The sequence below is a fragment of the Cupressus sempervirens genome, chromosome 3, assembly GCF_028749045.1.
Source record: "Cupressus sempervirens isolate cs-2001-9-10 chromosome 3, ASM2874904v1, whole genome shotgun sequence".
In the NCBI taxonomy this organism is placed as follows: Eukaryota; Viridiplantae; Streptophyta; class Pinopsida; order Cupressales; family Cupressaceae; genus Cupressus; species Cupressus sempervirens.
Window position 1 is genome coordinate 193,695,647 of NC_143120.1, and position 21,114 is coordinate 193,716,760.

General features: G+C 36.8%; 1 protein-coding gene across 2 annotated transcripts in view; it reads right to left on the reverse strand.

Moving 5' to 3' along the window:
• Positions 1-6,183: 6,183 nt before the first annotated feature.
• Positions 6,184-21,114, reverse strand: part of ALDH6B2 (aldehyde dehydrogenase 6B2) — a 149,731-nt gene continuing 134,800 nt past the window's right edge. For both annotated transcript variants that reach the window (XM_089819011.1, XM_089819010.1), the window contains 8 exons: positions 8,275-8,365; positions 7,851-7,931; positions 7,444-7,521; positions 7,296-7,331; positions 7,144-7,187; positions 6,938-7,016; positions 6,751-6,841; positions 6,184-6,577 (listed from right to left, as the gene is read on the reverse strand). In XM_089819011.1, coding sequence (XP_089675137.1) covers positions 6,468-6,577; positions 6,751-6,841; positions 6,938-7,016; positions 7,144-7,187; positions 7,296-7,331; positions 7,444-7,521; positions 7,851-7,931; positions 8,275-8,365 — 610 coding nt within the window. In that variant the 3' untranslated portion in view covers positions 6,184-6,467. The remainder of the gene's footprint in view (positions 6,578-6,750; positions 6,842-6,937; positions 7,017-7,143; positions 7,188-7,295; positions 7,332-7,443; positions 7,522-7,850; positions 7,932-8,274; positions 8,366-21,114) is intronic.

Consider the following 21,114-nt stretch of genomic DNA (forward strand, 5'->3'; position numbering starts at 1 on the left):
AGCTAGAATAGAATAAATATATTATTTACAATTGTTTTCTAAGGAACATTGTTGTATTCTTTTGTATATATAGACCTCTCGATCTTTGTTAACAACAAGAAAATATTTACCAATTACTTCGTAATATGGTATTAGAGCCACTTCTTTAAAAAAAATCAAAAACCAAAAATTCCAATCTCTATTCTCGAAGTTGTTTTTTCTGAAATATTTGCTTCAAATTGGGGTTTGTCTGAGAATATTGATGACCAATATTCACATCTATTTTCTGACCTTTTTTTAAAAAAATGATTGTTTTTTGGGCATTTTCATCCATTTTTTCTACACATCAAGGGCTAGGAGTGATGCCAAGGGTTTCTTAAAACCCTCAGTAACATATTAGAGGCCAAAAACTATGTTTTTTGCTATAGATTCGCCATTGATTTCAAGTTTGTTTCAGCCCACAACTTTTCTGTTCAAAAACCTAATTTTTAGGCTTGGAATTTTTTTCTGATTACAAATTCTTGGTGGGTTTTTTGAAAGCTCAACTGGGTTGTCATCTGATTTTTTTGAGTGCCTCAATTTTCAAGCCAACAAATCCAAAAATCGACAACATATTCTTTCTATTTCAAGCTCTCTTCTGGGTCACCTTTCAAATTTCTTAAGTCTTCTATTTTTCGCCCGAAGAACATGCATTCACAAATGTTCACATTTTCATTGGAAAACATGCCATGGCATCATTGACTAATATTTTGATTGAGAGCAATTCCAAATTCAATGGTCAAAATTATAGAACTTGGAAGCAACAAATAATAGCAATTTTTGAATATCAGAACACTGATCAAATTGTTCTAGGTGTTGCACAACATTTGGCTGCCCCTAGTGTTGATCAAGATACATGGGATTTGAATAATCAAAAGGTAGTGATGTTTCTCAAATTATATGTAGCTGATGATCAACTCTCTCAAGTTCCATCCGACAAGACAACTATTGAGATATGGACACATCTCAAAGGTCTTCATGAGACTTCTAACAAAAGCAGAGCTTTCTTTTTGAAGAAAACTTTGTTTTCTATTATCATGGATGAGCGAACCTCACTCCAAGTTCACTTGAATAGGATTCAAAAAATCCATGATCAGTTGTTTGTCATTGGTCGCAAAATGAAGGAAGAGGACATTGTGGTTATCACTCTCTGGAGTTTACCGAAGTACTACAAGCATTTTATCGAGACTCTCAACATCACATCTTCTAATGTTAATCTATGCACACTTCTACTTCAACAAGATCGGAGGAAACAATAGTTCAGTAGCAATTCTAGCTCCACCTCCACTGAGCAAACCTTCGTTGCTAAATCCTTTCAAAAGAATAAAGGCAAGTCTCAACAGAAGCCCTTTGCTCCAGCTTTAGAAGGCTCCTAAAAGAAGAACATTCAATGCAACTACTACCACAAGTTTGGTCACATGAAAGTTGAATGTCGAAAACACTTAGCTACCCAATCTTATAAGCAATCAAGTTCATAGGCCAAAGTGAACAGTGTAGAGCACACTGAGAAGACATAATCTACCTTTTATGCCTTCATGGCTAAAAGACCTGCAAATCATGTGAAGTCGCATGCCTGGTATATTGATTTAAGTGTCTCTCATCATTTCACACATCACAGAGACTATTTCACTAACTACCAACCTTACACAGATTATGTTATTTTTGGTGGTGAAGAAGAGTACACCATTGCCTGTAAAGGCAATATTTAAATTCAGTATGATGGGAGGAATCTTATTTTCTTCAATGTGTACCATCTTCCAGGGATGGAACTAAATCTACTCTCAATCAATCAGTTACTATGACATTCTCCACACTTGGATGTCACCTTTAGTTCAAATCAGTGTACCATCACTAATAGGGTGACTCAATCAATTGTTGCAATGGGTCTTGAGGATCATGGTCTTTTTCGACTCACAGATTTTGGTGATTCTCGGGACTTAGGTATGTTTGATCGATGGTCTTCTGTTAGCAGACTTTAGTATCAGTGATATGGGCACTTAAATGTGCATTATCTGTCTCAAGTTGCTTAGGAAGAGCTTGTCCTCGGTTTGCTAGAGATTCAGACTCAACAACTTGGAGATTGTGATGCATGCCAAGCTGGGAAGCAACATCGCACACCTTTCACTAGTGGCAATCCACAGGGAGCTTCTCAAGAACTTCACCTTGTTCATGTTGATATCTACAGCCCTATGACCACTCCTTCTGTTCTTGGGTCTAAGTATTTTCCAATTGTTTGTTGATGATCTCAGTAGAAAATGTGGGTTTATTTTCTTAGAAAGAAATCAAATGCATTTCTTGTATTTCAGAAGTTTAAACCTTTAGTTGAAAAGAGTTTGGGAAATCAATTATTACTCTTAGACTAGACAATGGGGGATAATTTTGTTCTAATGAATTATCTAGCTTCTTGGATACTCATGGCATTAAATGCCAATTAACCACACACCACAACAAAATAGTGTAGTTGAACATTGGAATAGAATACTCACTGAGATGGCTCGATCCATGCATGTTCCAAAAAAGTTATGGGCAGAAGCAGTTAACACTGCAGTTTATCTTTTGAACCGATCACCCATATTGGCGATCAAAGGTAAGACTTTGGAAGAGGCTTGGTCAGGTCGCAAGCCCGGAATCAGTGACTTGAAGGTTTTTGGCTCCCTTGGTTTTGTTTGGGTCCCCGATGCGTCACACATCGTTGAATGTCAAAAGTTAGAAACGCATGCTTGTTGGATACAGTAGTCTTCACAAAGCCTACCACTTGATTAGCACTGAGACATCTTGTCTGCTATACAATTGTGATGTAGTCTTTGATGAGAAGCAAGGACCATTCATGCTTATTTCTCATGTTCTTGATCCAGCAAACTAGCCTATGAAAGCTCATGATTTGGGAATTAGGCTTCCATTAGATCCACCTGATGGGAGGGCTCCTATAGCTCTAGTTATACCAGTAATTCTTGTACAAACACCTCCAACGTCTCCTATAGGATCACCTCGATTTGTAGTTATTTCACCTGAGCTTGATCCAAATACTTCTGATAAAGAACCTGATCACCAAGCATCTCTTGATATTAGTTGGTTGTTCTCCTCTCTGGCCTAAGTGGTGGACTAAAACACTTGTTGATCTTCGTGATGATGAACTTATTGATAGGATAATTGCTTGGAAAAAGAGCAAACTTACAAAGTTTGTTAACTTTTCTCTCATGGCCAACATTCATAGTGTATTTGAACCTTAAACATATTCTGAAGCTAAAGGAACTCTATAGTGGGAACATGCCATGGCAACTGAACACACCAAAGCCTACTAAAGAATAACACCTAGGTCCTTTCTAATCTTCCACCAGAGATCATTGGCTACAAATGGGTTTACAAAATCAAATACAAGTCTTATGGTACTTTGGATAAGTACAAAGCTCGTTTAGTTGCGAAGGGCTTTTCTCAGTGTCAAAGCATTGATAATGAGGGGACCTTTGCTCCTACTGCAAAGATGAGCACAATCAGATTAGTCTTAGCCATGGCAGCACAATTTGGCTAGAAGTTCCATCAGATGGATGTCAAGAGTCCCATGAAGAGGTCTACATGACACAACCTCCTAGTTTCAAAGTTTTCGGTAAAGACCACCACGTTCTCAAATTGTTAAAATCTCTCTATGGCTTGAAGCAAGCCCCTAGGGCATGGTACATGAAAATTGATAAATGCCTCAGTGATCAAAGCTTCCAGAGGAATTCTTCATACTTAAATTTGTACATCAAGACTACTAACAGCGACATCATCCTTTTGGTTATTTATGTGGATCATTTGATCATCACTGGCAATTTAGCATCTTTGATTCAAGAAATCGAACAAAATTTATGCCAGTCTTTTGATATGACTGACCTTGGGTTCATGCATTATTGCTTAGGTGTTGAAGTTTCAAAACAATCTTCTGGTATATTCATCTCTTAGTCCAAATATGTCAAGGCTCTATTAGATAAATTTCATATGCAGGATTTCAAGCCTGCATCTACACCCATGGAGAAAGGTCTCAAGTTATCAACCAAGTTTGATTCTCCTCTCGTTGATGATACTACAAATAGGCAACTAGTAGGCAGCCTCATCTACCTCTATGCTACTAGGCCTGATATCAGCTTTGCAATCTACTACATTTTACACTTCATGACAGTTCCCAAGTTTGTTCATTGGATGGAAGCAAAGCGTGTGCTTCGTTTTGTGAAGGGCACTTCAGAGTATGGACTTCTTTACTCTCGAAGTTCTAATCTTAGACTTAGTGATTTCACATATTCAGATTGGGTAGGCTCTCTTAATGATAAAAAGTTTAACTTTGAGATGTGTTCAATTTGGGATCAGGTGTCGTCACATGGACCAATAAGAAGCAATAGGTAGTTTCTCTCTCCTCTATAGAGGGACAGTCAAGGCAGGTTGTGAAGTAGTTTGGCTTCGTCAGATACTTCGAAATATGTAGGTGTGACCAACAGGACTAACCACTTTGTTGATAAAAAAAACATTATCAAGTTAGCATGAAATCCTGTCTTCCATGAACGAAACAAGCATGTGGATGTTCAGCCACTACATATGACGGCTGGTTGAGGACATAACAATAGACTTGCAATATGTTCCTACGATAGATTAGACCGCAAACATTCTCACCAAGTCTCTTGGTCCTGATAAGTTTGTCAAATTCGGAGGACAACCTTGGTTTCTAGATACATTAACCATTAAGGAAGGGTATTACGATAATAGAAAAGCTTCTATTATTAGTTAATGGTTATCTGTTAACTTTCTTTAACTTTTCTTTTAACTAGAATAGAATATTTCTATTCTTTATGATTGTTTCCTAAGGAAACGTCACTTTATTCTTTTGTGTATATAGACTCCTTGGTCTCCGTTAATAACAAACAAATATTTACCAATTACTTCGTAATAGAATAAGCAACACTCTAAGGTTGGTAGAAGCACAATCGAGAGTGGAAGAAAAACCCGCAATCTGAAATAGTGGTACAGTAAAATAACCATATCTTTCAACAGGAGGTTCTCATTTTTCAGTTTAGCAATGCGGTCTACCAGCTGCTGATAAGTCACAAGGGTGGGCAGGGGATCCATACTGCAGTCTAAGCAAAAATCACACTCACCGCAAAGCAAACAGGGACAGGAATCAGGCAATAGGAATAGAGATAAGACAAAGGTGTGCAGGAAAACACCTTGACCTCGCAGAGAAATAATGTTGTGTAATAGTACCCCAATACATGAAAAGTATCAGTGACCAACCAAAACAAAGGAGCAGTCAATAGATAACACCAATGCACACAGGAAAGGAAAAACTGACAGAAACCCCCACAAAAATAGCCAAGTAACCCAGTAAAAACAGCCAAGCAAATGAAGCAGGCTGGATATGCAGAAAGGAATGAACATAGGCAATGACACACTCCCACAACAAGAGAGACCAAAATGCGGGGGAGAATAGAGACCAGAAACCAAACAGGCACAATAGCCACAGAAGCGGGAGGAAAACATTAAGCAGAACAACAGAAAAACAGGACAGTCGAGTTAAGAAGAGGAGCAGCTAACAAATAGAGCAAGGCAGGACGAATGTGCGTACACTGACAACAAGAGAAAACACACAAAAGGTTGGAAGGACCACTGAGCCCCATCGACAGAACAAGGAACAACAACCAGGCTTGACGCATTGTAGGGGGATCCCGATGATAGAAGAGAACAAGCACAACATGATCCACAAAGACAGAAGAAAACCAACCCACAAACAAACAAAAGCAAAGCAAAATGATCATCTTCAGTTGAGGGGCAGACATTGTCCCTCGATGCAGAAGTCATCAGGCTAGAAAAAATCATAGATGAAGAGTCTCTCAACTCATAATATATATGATTGCTTTGTGTGATGAGTGTAGTATTCAATTAGAAGCATTCTACTTAGACCTCTATTATTTAATAGAAGTGATATATTTTTGGTGTGACTGGGTTTTCCCCTCAAGTTGGAGGGTTTTTCAGGATAAATTCTTGTGTCTTAGTGTTATTTATTTTGTTTATTGATGTTTATCACTGTTTCTGGGAAAAACGGTAACAATCAACTCCATTAACCAAGTGTCCATCAATTGAGGACATTATAATGGTAAACTATATCATCTCTCATTTTCAAAATCATAACCTCAGACTCCAGAGTCAAAATCAGCAAGATAATTTTATCAGCAGTGTCGCAAATTAACCAAATAATCTTTGCAGTAAAGTGCAATACATCTAACAAACATTGAATTTGAGAGAATTCAGTACCAAGTACCTTTAATTGACATTTACAGATGAAACGAGATAGCTCTAAACTTTATCTTTTAGAGGGCTTTTACTATGGTCTGGAACATCTACCACCTTTTTATATACTGAAAATGGCATGCCAATGGTGCACCCATAGCTTATTTTAGATTAGTAATCTAAACGAGATGAGAATTCTAAGATTTCTGTGAAGTTGGAAATGCCATGGATACACCTTGGCCTGGCAAATCCTTCCACTGTGCTGTAATTGTTTTTATTTGAGTGAAAAATTGAACACCAGCTTTTCCTGCAACAAACATCGGAAACTTAGAATAAACAAGTCATAGAAGGTTTTAGTGAAGATGTTATGAAGAATCATGCTTGGTCACAATACTAGACATAGTCATTGCGTTTAATTTTTTAAACATACCATGTTTTCTGAAATCACATTGTAAAATAATGTCTAGGAATGTATCTTACCATAAAAGTTCAGGTCACCTGCAAAAGATGCCTTGGCACCCGTAAATGAGAAAAACGGCAATGGAACTGGTATTGGTATATTTATGCCAACCTTCAGAGTGTTTTGCCAAAGTGAAAACTCGATCAGAGTTATTTGTTGTCAAAGCTAAAGAATTTTACATCTGTAAGAAATGCAGTCATCATTTACCTGGCCTGATTCAATTTCGTGTTGAAATTTTCTTGCAGATACACCTGATGTGGTGAATATAGCAGCCCCATTACCATATCTGAAACAATCATTCAACTAGAATAAATTAGAACACCTTTAAGTGGTTTTCCTTCTACTTTTCTACATTTTCAAAGTTCTTAAGATCATCTACTCGATTCCAATAAGATTAGGTGCATGGAAGATACTGATTTCTGTTCACAATATCAATTGCTTCTTCTAAGCTCCCAGCCTGTAGCACACAGAGATATGGGATATATTGAAAAAAGCTGTTGCACAAAATTGTAATCTTGACACAAAATTAAGTAGAAAAAATCAAACTAGAAATTGTGTAGCTTACCTCCATACAAAGCAGGACAGGGCCAAAAATTTCTTCCTGACATAAACCAGCAAAACAATGGTATGCATTATTATATAAAAGAACTTTGTCCCTTGTACAATAAAACAATATTTACCTCTTCCATAGAAAAGATGTAAAAGAATCTCACCTTATAACACTCCATATCAGAAGTAACATCAGCAAGAATAGTAGGACCCACAAAATTTCCTTGCTTGTAGTTAGGGACCTGTACAAGTTCGTAAAGTGTTGTCTGAGAAGATTTAGGATAACTCACTCCAGTTGGCTAGCAACCAGGACAGCAGTTCAAACATTAATCAAAATCGTGCATCAAAGATAATAATTTCAGTCAGTAATTATTTGAGCTATCAATGTGTCAAAGTTGTGGACCTGCTTATATCACTGGGCCAGGATGTAAATTTAAAACTATTAATAGATTCAGATAAATACACTTTCATATAATAGCTTAAGGTGTCACCCAAGCATTTTAGAACATTAAAACCTAAATAAATAGGTATTCATATCTTAAAATGTGGTTTCATCACTTTTCCAATTTACCTCAATACCTCTACCATCATGCACAAGTCTTGCTCCATCCTTAACACCACTTTCTATCAAGTTGTGTATACGACTTTTTGCCTGCATACCAACAAGGAATTATCAGACTACGAGATGATCACAAAATAATATATAACAAAAAATCTCTTCATGGGTGTGGGCAAATCTTTAAAATATTTACCCATAAATTACAAATTTGATTTCTGTAATTGCCTTTTTACTTTAGGATAGAGGTACTATACAATCTACTAGTAGGTCAAACACAAGACTAAACTATCCATTTTGACAATGTAATGGGATTCGATATTATAGCTGAATGGTTTGAAGGTTGGATTTACTTAACCAAAAGTAAAGAACTGAACGTACAAGGCCCAACATCAACTGTGAACAAAAATTACATATGATGAAAACGGAAGGCACTTGCCTGTTTACTAATCACCGGGCCCAGGTCTGTGCCAGGCTCAACCCCTGCATTTACTTTCAATCTTTTCACACGTTCACACAGTCCCTCCTCCCTGGAAAAAAGAATTGGAATGGAAGTTAATAATATTTATTGTTAAATGTCTTTGATGTAATTGTGAAATTTCTGGAAGAAAAAACACTAAAAACCACTAATATCATATATTAATAAAATCTTTTCATAAATAATTTTTGAAGAAAAAAAAGTTGTTAATGTTGTAGCTTCAGTTGGATTGAATTGATCTAGAGATAACCCTTCTATGGTTATTGGTTAAACATTATTGCAATTGGTTAATCATCAATTAGACAAACTCTCTCACACACACACACACAAACACACAAATATATATATATATATATATATATACATTATTGTTAATATATTGTCTAATGGTGATTAACTTGCGATTTACCATAGAGACATGTACCTTCATGAACCTCGTCTACTCATATTTAAATGCATTCAAATGTGTGCTTGGAACAAGTAAAAATAATGAGAAGTGTTATTACATTTGCAGTGATCCTTTCTCACAACATGGTATTTGAGCCAGGCTGCAAATTTAAGAAAGTGATTGAAAGCACGGTAAAAATATTCATTTCAGGAAATTTAATGAATATATTATGTAATCAGAAAGTCGATCAGTTTGCAAGAATTTGAATCAATTTCTGAAGAGTCGATCAGTCACGTTGTGTCTGCAAGAAAACATTGATACTCCAATTGGGCGCATCTTCAATTTGTATGTCGTATTTAAATGGTAAAGCTCCAGCCAAAGAATTAAATTGCAGGCCTGCATAAATACTACAGAAAGCTCTGAGGAAGGATATAAACTTCCTCAATTAAACTTGCAGCAGATACTGAGAACAATGTCTGGCTACCGAAGATACTGGGATGAGACTACTTGTATATAGCAAAGCTGTTTGAAGTGGATAAACAAATTGAACAATAACAATATCTATTCTGACTTATATACACCTCATGAATATAGAACAGGTATCGTCTTATATCAATTCACTTGATAAGATCATCCATGAATTGGATCTTTGCCTTCTCAATACACCGGGTCCCGGCAATTGTATGATCACTGTTATCAAGTTGATTAAATACAACAATGACCGCTAATGAATATAAAAGGAGTCTTCAAGAAAACCAGAGATCTTCAATTATCTGTTCATGCTTGATAATTCAGATGTATCTGTATATGAAAACACTACGTGAGGAATATAATGAAGTCGCTTCAGTACTCTTGTTCGGCAACAACAAATTCATTAGACCACCCTACGACATGAAACTAGAGCTTCAGATGATATATCCACAAGTATTACAGAGGCTCTGCTACAATCTTACAACATATCAGATACACAAACAGATATACTGTGCCATGTGGTTGATCACTGGCACTTGTCGGGATTGATTGCTAGAAAAGAATATATTCAACAGGTGGATGAAACAAATGAGTATAATCCTTGTTAGCAAACATTCTACCATACACTCTGCCATGTCAAACTTATTGAATGACGAAAGGAAGAATAGTGGTGTAAAGACATTGCATAATCTCCACTGTAACCCGGGTGCGCGCACCCAGGTCAAAAGCCTTGCGCACCCGGTGCGCGTACGCACCCAGTGCGCGTGCGTCACGCACCCAAGCACCCCCGCCGCACCGGTCGAGCACTGGGTGCTTGGGTGCTTCCCGGGTGCGCGGGTGTGCCACGAGTGCTCGCGGGGTGCTTCCTGAGTGCGCGCAGGGTGCGTCGAGAAGAGGCCCAATTTTTTTTTAAAAAACAATACTTTTTGCTTTTTTTTTTTGTTTTTGTTTTTGAAGTATGCTAACCCTAATTTGGTGTGGATCCCATGTAGTCTATTTGAAGGCTTAATAAGACCAATAGATCTCTTATTCATTTCACCATTTTGGAGCAGCAAGGAGCTAAGTGAGAAAGAGTGTTTGGAGGAGCTTGTGAGAGATTAGTGGGTGGTTTTGCAAAGGATTGCAAAATCAAGAGGAGCAAGAAAGTTTGATTTGGCAAGTGTCTCCTCAAGTTCGAGCCTTCAAGGTAGGGTTTTTTTTATTTTACTTTGTTTTTTTGGTTTTAAAAATCAATTTATAATTTTTAAATTTAGTATTTAGTATTTAGTTTTATTAAGTTACTTTCAAGTTTCAAGTTTCATTCTTGAATCTTGTTGATAGTTGAATCTTCTTAATTCTATGATTTTTTATTTTATTATTTATATTAATTTTTAGTTTTTTAAATTTTTTCATTGGTCTTAAAATAAAAATATGGCAATATGGCATATGCTGAAACGTATTTAGTAAAATACATTTCAGCATATGCCATATTGCCATATTTTTATTTTAAGAACAATGAAAAAATTTAAAAACTAAAAATTAATATAAATAATAAAATAAAAAATCATAGAACTAAGAAGATTCAACTATCAACAAGATTCAAGAATCAAAAATAAAACTTGAAACTTGAGAGTAACTTACTAACTTAGTAAAACGTTTCAGCATATGCCATATTGCCATATTTTTATTTAATATTTTCTTTTAGTATTTTACTATTTAGTTTCATTTTTTTAAACTTTAAATTTTTTAATAGTAAATGCTAAAATTAAATAGTAAAGTTTTAAGTTTTAAATTATTTTTACTTGGGTTGAAATGTATCATAATCATTTTTATAATTTTACTTTCATTTTGTGAAATGCAGTTTTATAAATGGCTTCTAGATCTAGCCGAAGTGCAGAAGACATGGAAATTAATGAGCCAAGTGCATCTGATTATGAGCCTGAACTTGAGCCTGAAGGAAGTGATCATGGGGCTGATGTAGGTGGTCAATCTGAGCCTGCGGAAGAGCCTCCTTATGTTGCACCAAGGGTGCCTTCTACTGATTGCCCTTCAGAGATTTTGAGGAAGTATGCTAGGGGTCCTTATGACCCAAAGTCCCCTCTTAAACAGTTTGCTACAAAAATTACACGCCCTACACCTTCAGTGGGTGGCACACGCAAATGGAAGTGCAATATATGTGGAGCAGAATGGTTTGGCAGCATTACAAGAGTTAATTCACACCTTCTTTTTTGGAGTGGCTATGGTGTGAACCCATGCATGTTCTTATCAAATCTTGAGAATGTCAGATACAGAATTGAAGTAAATAAACTATGGGGCATTCTTGATGATAGTGTTGTTCCAGTGCCTAGATCTTTGTCTGCTAGGCAACAGGTACAGCATATACAGCAGTTACAGGGGCAGCGAGATACATCTACTCGTATCTTGCATCAGAGAGCAGGGACTATGTCACCTACACCATCATTCTCCTCACCTACACACAGTTCAGCTGGGGACAGCAATAGGGGGAAACGAAAAGCAACTTCAAGTGGTACTGATAGTAACCCCATTGCTCATTTATTTAACATGCATGCAAGGGACCGGTTAGATGATGTTGTTGGTGATTTCTTCTTTGCCAATGGCATCTCTACACATGTGGCTCGATCTCCCTATTTTGTGAGGATGATTACCATGGCAGTGAATGAGGGAGAGCCATCATATGTGCCACCAGGTGACCACAAGCTGAGGACTACAGTGTTGGATAGAGCCTATGAAAAGGTTGGGATCTTGATGGAGCAAATGAAAGCATGTTGGATGGACTCAGGTTGCAGCATTATCATGGATGGGTGGACGGACATTAGTCATCGTCCACTCATCAACATTATGGTTACATGCATGGAGGGCCCATATTTTTTGAAGGCAGTTGATTGTTCAGGGCATCGTAAAGATGCTGATTTTCAGTTTCATGTGCTTAGGGAAGCCATTGAGGAGGTTGGACCACAAAATGTGGTCCAAGTTGTGACAGATGCAGCACATGTGTGCAAAGCTGCAGGGAGGCTTGTTGAGGCAGCTTATAGGCATATTTGGTGGACTCCATGTTGTGTGCATGCCATGAACAATGCACTCAAAGACATGGGGGAAATAGAGTGGATTAGAAAGGTGGTTAATGATGGGAGAGAGGTGTAGATGTTTATCTGCAATCACCATACATCACATGCACTTTTCAGGAGCTTCGCAAAGAAGCAATTCCTGAAACCAGTTGAGACCAGGTATGCATCATATTATATTCTCTTGGAGAGAATGATTGAGTTGCAAGAGCCATTGCAACTCATGGTTATGACACAAGAATGGAATCGATGGCCTGAGTCCAAAACAGAGCAAGGGAAGAGGGTAAAAGAGACAGTGAAGAGTGATCAGTTTTGGAGTGATGCAAAATACATAGTCTCCATCATTACTCCAGTGTTTCAGGTGATCAGATATGGAGATGCAGATTCACCTAGCCTTGGAGAGGTTTATGAGTGCATTGATTCCATGCTTGGGCAGATGAGGGCTGTTGTGCGTGAGAGAGACCCCACTCTAGCATTCTATACGGAGCACATTGAGCCTATCATTCACCACAGGTGGGAGAAGTTGAACACTCCTTTGCACATGGCTACCTATGCATTGAACCCGAAGTAGTACATACCTAGGCCTGGTAGAGTCACACCACTTCAGGATGATGAGGTGAAGAATGGGTTCTTTCGATGCATTGCCAAAATGTATGATACTGAGACTGCTAGTGAGATCCATACCAAGTGGTCCGAATTTGCTAGTCTTTCAGGTAATCCTTAAATCTTGATTCAGTGCTCTAAACTCTTTATAATTATAAGTTCTTTTAATAATTAATTGTTACTTATAAGTTATAACTTTATTTAAGTTATTTATAATTTTAATATTATGTTGTAAACTTTAAAACTTGTAACTTGTAGGATACTCGGATATTGCAAAGGTGGATCTCATGGGTCACAAAAGTTAAAGATCACCTCACTAGCCATTCGACTACTTTCTCAGGTTTGTAATACTAATAACTAATTCCAGCCCTTTACAATCTTAACTTGAAGAGTTTTACCTTGCTGATTTTAATTTATGATTTATTGATTCAATAATTATTAATCATCGATTTACCATTTATCATTTGTTACAAATTGTATGAACATTTGTTTGTAACTTGTAAATTGTAACTTTTAACTTTGTTATCTCAGGTGTCTAGCTCCTCAGTTGCACAGAGGAATTGGTCCACCTATAGCTTCATTCACTCTGTTAAGAGGAATAGACTTACTTCTAAGAGAGCGGAGAAGTTGGTTGTTGTACATGGTCACTTGCGGCTCAAAGATCGCAAGACACGCGAGTACAAGGAGAGCCCTGCAGCACAATGGGATGTGGAGCCAGAGGATCCAGCTCAGATTGATGAGGATGCCGATGCAGAAGCCAATGTAGGGCTAGTTGGTGTTCCTTTAGAGGATCAGGATCTTACCCAGGAGGAGTCTAGTAGTTCCAGTGATGAGGACTTTGGCATAGGGGATGATTAGAGAGCACTTGAGAATCATCCATTCTCATTATTGGCATTTTGTCATTTTGTTGATTATACTCACTTTGATATGGCTATGATACATTATTATTATTTCACTATTTCATGCTATTCAGCTCATTGTCATCATGAACATCTTTATGATATATGATATTCATAAAATCATATTTGAACAATGAATTTTGAATCTTGCATCTTGAACTAAGTTAATTTGTCAAATGGTCATTAGTAATAGTAATGGTTATGAAATTTCAAGTTTCAAGTTTGAACTTATGGTTTGTGAATCACGTTTTAATTTTCTCTATTCATTGTAGTCAACTATATTTGATATGTTAATGTTACATTGTTATATAATATATTGAAGTATCATTTCATAATTAGCATTTTCAATCATATATATTAATAATATTATATATATACTATGCAACCCTCTCCCCCCACTCCCTCTCCTCCCCCCCTCCGCTCCCCCGCCGCACCCCTGCCATCCCCAAATTGAGGCTTTTTTTTTCCGCACCCGAAACTCGTCCCGACGTCCCCCCGCACCCCCGCGCTGGGGTAACACTGATAATCTCAAAACTGTTGTCCAAGGTGCTGCCTCAGCAGGCAAGTGTTTTGAACATCGCCATACCTTGTTTAAATTATTGGGATGCATGTGATAAAGGAAGTTTCAAAGTTAATAAGCAACGATATAGAAGATTAATTGGATTGGACAAAATTAGTGAGGGAATAATGGTAGAAGTATGAGTTAATGTTCTCCTGCCATAATATTCGAGCCAGAGATTACTGTTATAGCATCAAATTAAATATATAATATGGTGAAGATTTATTTATCGTGCCTAAACTATTCACGGAAAAATTGAAGTTTTTAATATATCAAAAATGCATGTTATAGGACATGACAAGGTAAATGACGACGGTGTAACTTAACAGTCAAGTGGGCTATAAATAAATATAAATAAAAAGGGGTCTAGTCTAGATAGCTTGCAGCTGTACACGATAAATATTCAGAGGGTCGCAACAAAGCTGACTGTGAAGTAAGATTTTGGAAAGCTCTCTACAAGATTTAAGCTCTGCATAGATTGAACTTCGATTGATCAAACAATTAAGAATTTCCAATTTGGGAGTGGCCAGGGATCGAATCGAATCTAACAGAGGATTCGGCACTTAAATTGAGACAAACCTTACATTACATTGTAATGTATTTCAATTAATGTCACCATTTCATAGTTTGATGCATATAAGAGTGGTTGGGAGGTCTACTTTTAAATGTCTGACTCGGGACCTCCTCTATCCAGTTGGATTTTATTTATTAATGCAAACTAATATTGTAAAGGAGAACAGATAATATGATTGTAGTGGTCCGACACACTGATAATTGAGGAGTTTTCTGGTACAATACAGTTCTGCCTAGGTCACTGTGAATGCAGATAACAATATCACAGAAAATGGATTATTGCCATTGGAGTCTCTGGTGGAAGGAAGGATTGAGTATTACACATATCAAGTCTAATGATTGTAGAACATCAAGGGTCATCTACTGTATCCTTGTGATAAAACTTAGGATTTCACTTGATAAAATTGAAGGAGGTTCTTATATTATGAAGGTGACTAAGCTTGGCATGCAGTTGGAAGACATGGAGGGTGAATGGACAAAATAGTCCGCTCATCCTTAAAAGACTTACAGAACTATGAACTACACTAATGTCTCAAGATCTTACAGTCAATATATGGTGCAGAATATAATGCAAGATGACAAGACATTAGATAAAGGCTTGATTGATAAACTTCGTGTTCTAGTTTATACTATCTTGTACTACCTTGGCTTCATTAACTGATGTTCCTCAAAAAGTATGGATTCTCCCAAATTTTGTTGTCCCAAATTATTTAGGCACCAAACCTGAGCACCGTGTAGTCCAATATAATCTAGGTCACATTAACTGCAGAGAGGGATCATCTTCAAGCCTGGCAAATCCAAAGCATTGATGACATATGCAAATGGATACTATGAATCATGGTCATATTCCAAATAAAATAGATGTCAGTATGTACAACAAGATAATGGATTATATTTGTAATAGGCTAATTGGATGCATTATTTTTTGTTGCTGGAGCAAATATCTACAAATACTTTGGACTGACTAGGTACTTGAGATTTGAAGTCGTCTAATAGTTGGTTCAAATATAGAGATCGATGACTAACAAAGTTAGGAGGTTGAAAACTCGATAAAATGGAAGAAGTGGGAATTTTACATTGAGTGGGGAATAATAACCAATGTTCCATTCTCATTGTTTGACAAATGCTTATATAGAAGCATTTTCTAACTTGACGGATATGGACCTTCATTAAAGCAACTTGTATCAAGGATGCACAGATAAGTAATCATTATCCTTGAGTATTATATTTATCTACTCATTATAGTCTCTCTTATTTGTAATTCTATACATACTATAAGAGTTATTTGTTTTGATCTTTTCCTTTATGTCTGAGGATGTTCTTGTAGGAAAAGAAACTTTGTACTTTACACATGTTACCAACTATTATGCAAACTCAATCTTATGACAGTAGCTCCAAAGAAGCTGTGATCTAGAATTCATTAGTCATTTGATAATCAGGCTGGATAAAGTGAGGCTCTTGAAGCATATACCTTTGATGATTGAGATTATAGGTATCCTTCTATATAAAGAGGGAGTCTAACACTTCATCAGACACAACCTTATATGAGGAAATCAGAAGGTTAATATTAGATTCAAAGGGAGTTTGACATTCCATCAAATGCAACCTTGGACAGAAAAAGAGGTCATGGCAATCTAATTACTCTATAAAGAGATTATGTTTAGATTAAGAAGCAACCTTGTCTAGGAAAAAGAGGCTTTGAGAGGAAGTAGTTTGAGATGAAATTCCTTGTAATGCATTCTTCTCTATGAGAGAGAAGTCTGAGGTGAAAGCCCTTGTTCCACCCTCTAGGAGCAGCTATGGTGAATCCACTCTCTGACATGGTTCATGATGGATATCATGTGAGTTACTACAAGATTCTGTTGGAAACAATCATGAGGTTGATATCAAATGCAGAGGGCGTTTGACATTCCATCAAATGCAACCTTGGACGGAAAAACAGGTCATGACAATCTAATTACTCTATAAAGAGATTATGTTCAGATTCAAAAGCAACCTTGTCTAGGAAATAGAGGTTTTGAGAGGGAGAAGTTTAAGGTGAAATTCCTTGTAATGCATTGTTCTCTGAGAGAGAAGTCTAAGGTGAAAGCCCTTGTTCCACCCTCTAGGAGCAGCTATGGTGAATCCACTCTCTAACATGGTTCATGATGGATATCATGTGAGTTACTACAAGATTCTGTTGGAAACAATCATGAGGTTGATATCAAATGTAGAGGGCGTTTGACATTCCATCAAATGCAACCTTGGACGGAAAAACAAGTCATGACAATCTAATTACTCTATAAAGAGATTATGTTCAGATTCAGAAGCAACCTTGTCTAGGAAATAGAGGTTTTGAGAGGGAAAAGTTTAAGGTGAAATTCCTTGTAATGCATTGTTCTCTGAGAGAGAAGTCTGAGGTGAAAGCCTTTGTTCCACCCTCTAGGACCAGCTATGGTGAATCCACTCTATGACATGGTTCATGATGGATATCATGTGAGTTACTACGTGATTCTATTGGAAACCATCATGAGAGGTGACGATATTTCATTGATGTTTTGTTATGGTTGCTATTGTAAGGTAACGATCTTAACAAAGGCTTGACCTATTGTCATGATGGACTACATTAAGCTGTTGTCCCCAAGGTCGTGACAGCCTATCAGCTAATCATGTTGGACTACATTAAGTTGTTGTCTTGGAGATCAGATAACACATATTCCACTAGGATATGAAATGGTATTTACACCATATACATATATTCTCTTGGCATATATCATATGGTTGATATTCCTTCTTGAATCATACTTTTGATGATATCGAAAGATAATAGCTAATTCGCTGGGTATGATTTGATATCTCTTTATATGCTTGAGAGCATAATATGTTCTGTAACAATCCTCCCTAGCTAAGAGGGAGTGTTAATGCTGTAGCTTTAGTTGGATGGAATTGATCTAGAGATAACCCTTCTATGCATCAATTAGACAAACTCACATATATATTATATATTTATTTATTATATATATATATATATATATATATATATTATTGTTAATAAATTATCTAATGGTGATTAACTTGCAATTTACCATAGAGACATGTCTCTTCATGAGACAGTCTCCTCTACTCAGATTTGTATGCATTCAAATCTGTACTTGGAGAACACAGAAATAATGAGAAGTGTTATTCCGTTTGCAACGATCCTTTCTCTCAACAAAATTCACTGCTAATAGGGCTGTTAACTAGGAAAGCAATGAAATGTAAAGTCGTGATGGTATCAAAGAAAGCATTGTTGCACTGATAGGTCACTGATACTGCAAAAGTGACAGTGACTTATGTTGCTTTGGCATGGTAAGCATGGATCCATGGTTAATGGAAAAGCTGCAGCATGGAATTTTTTTGTGTAAAGTGAAGTCCAGCCTCTTTTGCCTCCATTTTCCAATTGATACGCAACTTAGCAAATTTGTCTTTAAGGCTCATTTATAGAATTTCCTCCCTCAAGATGAATACTGTGTACAAGCAATATTGCATGCATTTACAACTGAGGCAATTTTGCTGACACTTACTATTTTAAAAGACATACTTTTGATGCCACAATAACATCTAGATGATAAACAATACCAACCTATCAATATGAAAACAAAATGCTCCAAATTATTTACGCCTGAGAATCAAACCTTGGACCTGATAGTTATGTTCCATATGTTTTTGGTGACATAGCAAGTTTGAACGTTCTTAAATAGTGGGACTGCTTCTCAACAAAGTGCACCTCTATGTTCAACACATCCCTCTTGGCATGAAGATACCCCTCTCTGTACCAAAAGCTTGATCATGCAAGGAAAAAGACATGAACCACATAATCCATTTTGTCTCAAATTGCTCTTATAATACACAAGGAGTCCCCATTTCTTTTGCCAACACATGAAAAACACTCAAAATTAAACTTATAGCCAAAGAAGAATCAATATGAAAACAAAATGTTAATATTATTTACACGTGAAAATCAAACCTTGGACCTGATAGTTATGTTCCATATGTTTTTGGTGACAGCAATTTTGAAGGTTCTTATATAGTGGGGTTGCTTCTCAACGAAGTGCACCTCTATGTTCAACACATCCCTCTTGGCATGAAGATCCCCCCTCTATCGCAAAAGCTTGATCATGCATGGAAAAAGACATGAACACATAATCCATTTTGTCTCAAACTGCTCTTGAGTCTTATATTACACAAGGAGTCCCCATTGCTTTTGCCAACACATGAAAAGCACTCAAAATTAAACTTATAGCCAAAGGAGAATGTGGCCTATCCTGCTAAAAGAAGATAATGATAACACCATAATACAAATAGCTTGTAAGTGGAGTAGCCATGTGTAATATTTTTAGATACCAGATATTAGAATAAACTGCAAGATTCAACAAGAATGTAACTTCATCCTCCTTTTGAACTGTAGTATTAATAAGGGCTTCTCCTTCTATATTAAGTTCCAACTAGGATGCCGCTTTGGTTAAAGTTCGAAGATCCAGTTTGCCGGTGCAGAAAAAATTTTAAAAGGGGTTTGGGTTTGTTCTTGGAATGGTCAGTTTTCCCTTTGGGTACCCTGGCGGTACTTTCTGCTACTTGGTGGAGAATATTTAAATTATGCATTGAAGTTATAAGGCTAATGCTTTTCTAAAGCAACTAAAGGGCAAGCCTCGGGGAAGGAGAGTAATACATGAACTTTGTATTTCAAAAACGGTGTTTGAGAGTGAAATATTGAATTTTTTAAAATTCAAATTGGATTATTTTTCTTTCCTCCAACACGTAATAAGAGATCTTGAGCTTTCATTTTGGAGAAGAAGTTGCTGTTGGATTGAATCAAAGAGTTCTTCCAAGGATTGGCTAGGGAAAAAAGCCTTCACCAAATCACTGGCTTAAGATCTGAGTGATGGTTCCCAGCTAGTTGGAGTGATTCTATGTAGGAGTCACCATTGCTTTCTCAGAGTTTTCATTTGGGGTTTCAAAAAATGAGGATTTATGTTGTTTAGGTTTGCAAATTTTGAAGGTGTTTTTAATTAATCTTATCTAAGATTTTGGTGTAAATCTGAGGTTCTACCTTGTTTGTATTGGCTAGGCCATACCATTGCACTAGATTCGGTTGTTCGACCATATCTTGCTCAAGGAATTTTGACAGGGTGTCAAATTCATCAAATGCTGTTTGGGTTATTTCTGTCCCTGCTGGATGAGCATTTTGAGATACATATTCTAATGTTAATCTTCTGGCATATTTTCTGTAGGTGTTCCAGAGTTCATCTGCCCCATAAGTATGCTAAAGCCTGAGCATGCCATGAGATTCCTTGGGTGTAATGCTCAGTCTTCTGGACTTTAAATTCCTCCTCAAGGGAGGTCTAGCAATCTAATATCCATTGCAACATAATTGCAGGCACCCTTGGATTTTGCAGCAGTTTTCTGCACCATGAGACTTAGATTAATTGAAATGTGGAAAAGAGGGGTGAAGGAGGCAGTTCTAGTTGTTGAAGATTGTAGCTGCAATAGAGATCTTTATCTCTGGAAGTATGGGCGTTATTACCGTTATTGTCACCTTCAGCTGAAAAGGGCACGTGTTTAAATTGTAATATTAAATGTAATGAAATTCGATATGCATTGAGGCATTGAAATTTGAAGAGTTATAATTAATTATGGGAGTTATGGGAATCTCAAGAGACCTTCGGTTATAATATGAAGAGTCTCTCCTATTGTTATATATTCGCATCAAGCAAAGGATATTGTACACTCAACTTTTATGATCAATAAAATGATATTTTTTGTTGTGTTGCTGGGTTTTTCCCTTCATTCTAGAAGGATTTTCCCAGGACATATCTAGTGTTTATTGGTTCAGTTTTGGCTCTTTCTCATTGTTGTTCATCTTCTTTGATTTATGGGCTCAAAAATTAACACTACTGACAATGGATGCTTCAGGCATCTCTTGTGTCATATTTGGATGAGGATTGTTTAAGTAACTAGTTTAGTGTAGCAAGGTGGTAAAACTTTGGAACTCTATGTTCCAATGCTATCTACAAACAAAATTTATCAATGAAATGAGAGAGATTGGTTAGAGCCTAGCATATGAGGTTGGTCTATAAAAGTTTTTGTTAAGTGCTTAGCATGGTGCTATGATTCCCCACCCTTCTATCTAGATTTTGTCTGGTGAGTATCTTTGTACCAAGTCCAAGATAGGTCTTTCTAATAAGCTTTATCTACCTTACTATGTGCACTGTTACATGTGAGGGATTT